Consider the following 7,500-nt stretch of genomic DNA (forward strand, 5'->3'; position numbering starts at 1 on the left):
TTTTCCCTTTTCAATTTTCTTCTATATGTTCTATTTGTCTTTTGATTTACCTCCATTTATGTGCAAACACACACACAACCCTTTTCTCTCTCAAACACACAATTATATCAAAATACTCATAACTCACAAATTTTCATATTTTCATAATTGACGAATTCCAGGCTCTCTCTGTCCGTCGCAATTTTACTTTTTTTTTCTATCACTAATGTAGTGGTCACTATGTCATTCAAATTTTTGGCGGGAAACGAATACCCACAACCGTCGTCTATGACGTCATGTCGACAGTAAAATGTCGACATTTTCTGAACCTATACAAACTGCTTTGCAAAAGTCTTGATATTTTATTCTGAACTGTGTTTCCCCTCTTAGGAAAGTACATAGCACCAAAAAATTATCTAAATATTTTTATCCCTTTTTTCTGTTCTTATACCTGTCTATGATTTGAACTCTAAAAAAAAATTCAAGATGTCTTAATTTCACATAAAAAATTATGTCATCTGTCTACCATGCTTTTCGCCCCCATAAATGACGCCTGTAATATTTTTTTTTAATAAATGTTTACTTTTGGATTAATGTGCCAAGATAAAAGATAATGGTCAAAATATGTTTTGGTGTTGAAAGTTGCATGAAATGTTGCTATGTTTGAAACGAAAAAATTAAAAAAAATTCCTGACAGTGCTGTTCTGTAGTACCACTGCACAGGTCAGTGTGGTGATGAAATATCTGTTCAGTGTAAAATGGTGAAAGGGAGCACAGTGATATATATATATATATATATATATATATATATATATATATATATATATATATACAACGCATTTTACAATGTAGCACACAAATCGAGGTAGTCAGACTTATGTATAAACATCAAAAAATCACTTTCAGAAACATCCACTCATCGGCTTCACACGATGGAAAAAATCGTCAGTTCTCTGTCGCCATAACGATCGACGAACCAAAATCGACGATTTTTCGTCTAGCGTGAAGGCGACTCCACACGTGCAAGGACAAATCACGTGATTGAAGATGACGAGTCGCTGTGACTCATAAGGGAGAATGTGACCTTTTCACCTTTGCATTCGTTGTCGTCGTCATCGTCGTCGTCGTCGTCGTCAGAGCACACCAAAATGACATGACGTGTGCTGATGTCACCTGTATTCACGTTCTCACTCGTCACAACCGAACACTTGGAGCCCTGAGGTTCTTCCAGACTCTCAGGGGACCCTGTTCGAGTCCTGTAATCGAACACGGCGCAGTGATTGGGCGACAAAGTCCTCGACTGATTCTGAATATCCATCACACTTTCGTGCGTTCCGAAGTTCGATTCTCTGACCCCAACTCCGCCCTGGAAGTCGTCCAGACTTCGAAAGGTCGATCTGGATTTGCTCCGAAGAAGGAGGTTCTCCCCTACCCACATCTCCTCCGGCGTCCGGCTCCCCCTCTTCCTCCTCCTCCTTCTCCTCCTCCCGGGCAGAAGTTCCCCGTGGTATTCCACCCTGGTCGTCTCCTCCTGCCAGCGTGGCCCCGTCCTCCGAGACTCCAAAGTCCCCGAGGGTTTCGGGTCGAGAGTGACTCGCGGAGTGCCACAGGGGCCGCGGTTGGCACCGAGCGTCGTGTCTGCCTCGAAACTCATCTGGGTCATGATCATGAGCCTTGTCTGCATGGTGCCAGGCACGCGGGGGCTCTCTGTGTCGAAGTAGTCATCGTCCCGTTGTCTCCTGAAGGAGGTATTCCTGCCTCTGCAGGTGCTCACGAGGTGGAAGATGCCATTGGAGTACCCGGAGCCCCTCCACTGCCTCGGCTGCCGCGCCATCTCCACCAGACTCCCTCTACTTCGCTTGGAGGATAACCGGTGGAAGTCTGTATCTGTAGGAGAGTACAACGAAGAGAAAACGTAAGAAGATCGAGTTTTTTTCATCGAACTGGCATTCTTCAGCTCCCTTCGGTGAAGCGACCCACCGTAGAGGGAGACTGTTCGACAAACGCCAGGCGAAGTGAGGACTCTGAGATACGTGGGGTCTCGATCAGTCAAGAGCCCGTTCAGCCCAGAGTCCGTAACATGTTTGCTTAAAATCGTCTGATATCGCCTACAGCAGAATCTGTGTCGTTTATCTAAAAATTCTTGTTTGTGCCTTAACTATCTATTTTCATAATTCCTTTGTATTATTTTCCTCTTCATATACCTACTCCTGTTTCTAAGTTTGTCCCTTCTTTCCCTCTCCCTCCTGTTTATCTTCATTTCCTCACCTTTCTTTCCTCATTATCCTCACTGTCATCACACCTTTTGCCTCATCCTTCTTGATATTTCTTCTCGTTTTTTCATCACCCGCCCCCTCTCGCCATTTCCTTTCTTCTTTCTCTTTATTTCAAACTCCCTATTCCCTTTCCTCATATTCCCCACAAGTTATGCATTAGATCTAATCCTTTTTATCTTATCTTTTCGTGTTCCTTCGCTTTTATCTCTCTTTACACTCTTCCATTTCACTTCTCTCCCTGTTCCTTTTCCACTTTCCTTACCGTCCCTCCCAGTATGCACTGGTGGCGTAATCGGAAGAGTGCTGGTTGTGGGTTCGAATCCTGCACTCCTCTCCAATTCCCAGTAGTCCCCAAAGCTCATAATAGGGGGGTAAAGGTGACGACTTCGGCCGCAGCTACTCAGCGCCTCTTGGCGTAGGCTCCTTACCATTGCATATTCTACCACCCACCTTTTAGTCTTCCTTCTCATTTCTTTCCGTTCTCTTTCGCACCTCACAATATAACATATAGCCCCTGTTCACACTAGCGTTTTGAACCGCACGGAAACCGCGGCGGTACCGCATAGTCAAGGAAAAACTGCACGGTTGTGTGTGCCTCCATTGACTTACAGTGTAATCGAACCTCCGCGGGTGAAGCCGCTAGTGTGAACAGGGCCATACTGCTAGACCACCCAATCTACACAATACCCTACAACAACTACCTACTCTCTCATCTACCCCACTCAGTCAGCATTGACCCTACATTAAATCCTGAGTGACGAAATACTAACATAAGAATGGAGGAGACTGCAAGAGACCATAATGCCTACACTAGGCAGTTCTATTTCCCTTACTACCTGTTATCCCTGTCCATAAATCTATCTAGTCTTCTCTCAAAACAATCAATTGTTTTAGGGCTCGCTACGTGGTTACAAGTTTATTCCATTCGTTAACTACTCTGTTGGTGTACCAGTCCTTGCTTTTATCATTTCTCCAGAATTTCGTATAGCACACAGGGGTATTAACTAAACTATAACAAATCAACTAACTAAATTGACTTATAATAACGCGCTACAGGAGTGAGAGATTATTCTAAAATGATAGAAGCGCTGGTAAAATGGAGTTGAGAACCTTTTCGGGCGGATTTCCTCCGCGTCTTAATTCCTTACCGGATAATCCAGCCCTGGACCCGGACGAGCAGAGGTGGAAGGCGCCTTTAACTTGGGTCTGGAAATGTGAGGTGGAGAAGGTGTACAGAACCGGGTTGAAGGCCGAGTTGATGGGCACCACCATCACCATCAACCACGCGTTCACTTCACCTGACGAAGGAGGAATCTAGGTCAACTTGGGTCATTTCATTGGAGGGGGGGTGAGGAAGGTCGTCGCTTGTTCAAAGATTTCAGGTCTGTGAAGTAGCCGTTAGCCAGAATGAAATACATAAGGAGTGACACAGGGTCTTTAAGGGATTATTAGCATCACCAGAATAAAATAGGTCACTTGGGTGACCTCGTGTGACCTCGTCCAAGGAAAGGAAAATGTCATTTATTTAATAAGAAAAGAGGAAACGATTTTTTTTTTTTTTTTTTTGCAGCGGCCATGATGAGATGCTATTTGCGTCCTGAGTTTCCTCCTGCAGTATATAAAGAGAGAAAGGGAGAGAGAGACAGAGACAGAGAGAGACAGAGAGTTGTGATGCAAATATGATCAATGACAAGAGTCTGAAGGGAAGGGAAAGATGTTCCTCAATGGTAAACAGATTGCCCTCACAAGTCAGACTCCCACCACGCTGTAAGCGAGATACGCGTTAACTTCCGTGTGATTAATGAACCTCTCGGGGCTGAAAAGGAAACTTTTCGCGATAAATTAATTCAGGAGAACTAATTTTCAATGTCTGTGTGTGTATGTGTGTGCATGTGGTGTGCGTGCGTGTGGTGCGTGTGCGTGTGGTGTGCGTGCGTGTGGTGCGTGTGCGTGTGTGTGTGTGCATATGCGAGAGCGTTTGAGTGTGTGTGTATGTGCATGAACGTGTGTGTATTTAATTATAATTTATTATGCAGGAAAGGAGCAATGCTCGTAGGGTTCTGTCTCTTGCTCTCGAATTTGTCATACCTCGTTTCAATGTATATGAGGTGTGTGTGTGTGTGTGTGTGTGTTTGTAGGAGAACCGAAGTCTCACATCCCTTCACGCCTTAAAAAAATAAATAAAAATATATATAACACTTAAGGGAAATAAATCTCTTTCTACCTCCCCTTTCATGGTATCTATACTCACGTAACCTCCTTCTATGGATTTGATTCCCTCTAAGGGGAATCAAATCACATGACATTAACTAGAAGAGGATCCAAACATGTTCAGTAAAAGTTTCTGTGAGTTTGAAAAATGAGCCGAAGCGAGTTGTCTATAAACCTTCTAGATTCTAGAACCAAACCCTTTTCTAGTTAACTAGACACTAGTATACTTACTAGGAATCCGGACCTCAGCAAGGGCCAGCACCTTGGCCACCATGACCGGAAGCCAACAGACGCAGTCAGTGAGAACGATGAAAAAGAACCGGAGGGCGAAGTTCATGTCTCCCACGCCCACGCCCACGGAGGCCAGGGGCGTCGCCAACCGCGTCCCTCGGATGTTGCGGAAGAGGCTGACGTAGCAGGCGATGATCACCAGGATGCTGACCAAGGGAGAAGAAGATAGCCGACGATGTCATAAGACTACACAGAATTGGTGTCATTGCCAAGGATTACCGAGATGACTGTCATTAGACTACACATTCCCGAGCACCCTTGGAGGACACGTTCATCTATCTCCCGCATCTGTTACGTGTTAACTGTTACAAAGGATTACAAAGGCGGAGCATGCCGACAGGAGACCTTTTGATCCATATCTAGGTCGGATGCAAAAAAAGAAAAAAAAAGAAAAAAAAAGAAAAAAAATAAATTAAAACTATAATAATGTAAAAATAACAAATAAAATACATAAATAAATGCATAGGTATAGTTGAATAACAAACAAAAAGGTAAATAGTAAATTATTATAAATTGACATATAACTAATAATAAATGAAAATCAGACAGACAAATGATAACAAAACAAAAACAAATAATATAACATAAATTATAATCATTACAGCATCTTACTTAGGTATTTATCTAAATGATTCTTAAAGCTTCGAACTGAACTACATTGCACTACCTGTGCAGGAAGTTTATTCCATTCATTAACTACACGGTTGGCAAAGTTGTTTCTACCTACTTCCAAATTGAATCTATTTCCGGACAGTTTGAGACCATTGTTTCTTGTCTGATTCTCATTCAATGTGAAAATTTGGTCACTTTTGATGTTGTCAATTCCCTTTAAAATCTTAAAGACCTGTATCAAGTCACCTCTGAGTCTACGCTTTTTTTTAGGGAAAACAGATTCATGTGCTTAAGTCGATTTTCGTATGATTTATTTTTGATATTTGGAATCAGTTTTGTGGCTCGCCGTTGTACTTTTTCCAGTCTGTCAATGTCTTTAATGAGATTCGGTGACCATACGGAAACAGCATATTCCCAATGTGGACGAACTAACGATTTATATAGCTTGTTAATGAGTGATGGACTTTTGAAATCAAAAGATCGCGCAATCAATCCCAGAATCTTATTTGCTTTCTCAGAGGCTGAAATACACTGCTTGGATGATTTGAGGTCGTTACTGATAATTACACCGAGATCTTTTTCACTATCCACTTTTGTTAAGGAATTTCCAAATAACTTGTAATCGTACTTACTGTTATTTTTACCTATGTGCATTACCTTGCATTTACTTGTGTTAAATTTCATTAGCCACTTTTCAGACCATTGCTGTAATTTATCTAAATCTTCTTGAATATCTAATTGGTTTGAGTGATCATTTGCTACTCCGCACAGTTTTGTATCATCAGCAAATTTGGAAACAGTAGATTTTAGTCCATTGTCTATATCATTTATATATACTATGAATAGAAGTGGCCCAAGAACGGAACCCTGAGGAACTCCACTTGCAACATTTTTCCATCCAGAAGTTTTTCCATTTAAAACAACTCTCTGTTTTCGACCTTTCAACCAATTACTAGTCCAACCTAATAGGCTACCACTTATTCCATGCAAAGCTAATTTAGTAAGTAGTCTTTCGTGTGGGACGGTATCAAAAGCTTTTGCAAAGTCTAGATATATTAAATCTATATTGTTTCTTTTGTCATAATTCGAGATAACTGTGTTGTAGAATTCGAGTAAGTTAGTCACGCAAGAACGTTTCCGTCTGAAACCATGCTGGCTATCATTTATCAAACGGTTACTTTCTAAATGATATTCGATATCATCTCTGATGATAGTTTCCATTATTTTTCCTACGATCGAAGTCAAACTTATAGGCCTATAGTTATTTGGTTTCTTTTTGTCACCTTTTTTGAATATGGGAGTAACGTTAGCTAGCTTCCATTCTCTTGGGACATCTCCGGATATGATGGATTTCTTGAAAATAATTTCTAATGGAACAACAATCTCATTTTTCATTTCCTTTAAGATTCTTGGATGCCAACCGTCAGGCCTTGGTGTTTTATTAACTTTGAGTTTGTCTATACACCTTTTAATTTTTTCTTTTGTTATATTTACCGTAGTGAGTAAGTTTACCCCAGACTTTTCACAGGTTTCAGTTTGGAATTCACTTTGAGGTGTTTCGTTTACGAATACCGAGCTAAAATAATTGTTTAAGATATTACACATTCCTTCATTTGAATATTCAAGTTAACCGTCAGCAGATAATAGTGGACCAATGTGATTCCTAACAACCTTTTTATCTCTAATGTAACTATAGAATTCTTTGGGATTCTCTTTGGATTTTTCAGCGATGTTCATTTCGTATTGTCGTTTTCTTTTTCTTATTGTCTTTTTTAAATCTCTCTGTATTGATACATAACTTTCATAGTCATTAGATGCACCCGAGCACTTATATTTCTTATAAGCCTGTCTCTTTTTAGCAATACTTTTTTCAGTTTCTTTGTCGAGCCACTTTGGGCGAGCCTGATTTGGGGGACGTCTGTCCTTAAAAGGAATGTAAGTTTGAATCATCTTAGTGAGCGTATTTTGAAATATTTCCCACATCTGATCTACAGGCCTTTCGTTTAATTTTGCCTCCCAATCTGTAAGCTGAAGCTCCTGACGTAGTTCTATGAACTGAGCATTACTGAAATCGGGTATTTTAGAAGCACAAGTATCTATTCTAAAATTGTTTAGGAGTTTGAATCTGACT

At 41.0% G+C, this 7,500-nt stretch overlaps 1 protein-coding gene across 1 annotated transcript in view; it reads right to left on the reverse strand.

Annotated features, from left to right (window-relative positions):
- Positions 1 to 818: 818 nt before the first annotated feature.
- Positions 819 to 7,500, reverse strand: part of LOC143027721 (uncharacterized) — a 65,876-nt gene continuing 59,194 nt past the window's right edge. Inside the window, exons 18-20 of the mRNA XM_076189199.1 lie at positions 4,698 to 4,903; positions 3,404 to 3,553; positions 819 to 1,866 (exon numbers count right to left, since the gene is read on the reverse strand). Of these exons, the coding sequence (XP_076045314.1) occupies positions 1,013 to 1,866; positions 3,404 to 3,553; positions 4,698 to 4,903 (1,210 nt within the window). The 3' untranslated portion in view covers positions 819 to 1,012. The remainder of the gene's footprint in view (positions 1,867 to 3,403; positions 3,554 to 4,697; positions 4,904 to 7,500) is intronic.

Source organism: Oratosquilla oratoria, chromosome 8, assembly GCF_046742065.1.
Source record: "Oratosquilla oratoria isolate Oo_2021 chromosome 8, ASM4674206v1, whole genome shotgun sequence".
Lineage (NCBI taxonomy): Eukaryota > Metazoa > Arthropoda > Malacostraca > Stomatopoda > Squillidae > Oratosquilla > Oratosquilla oratoria.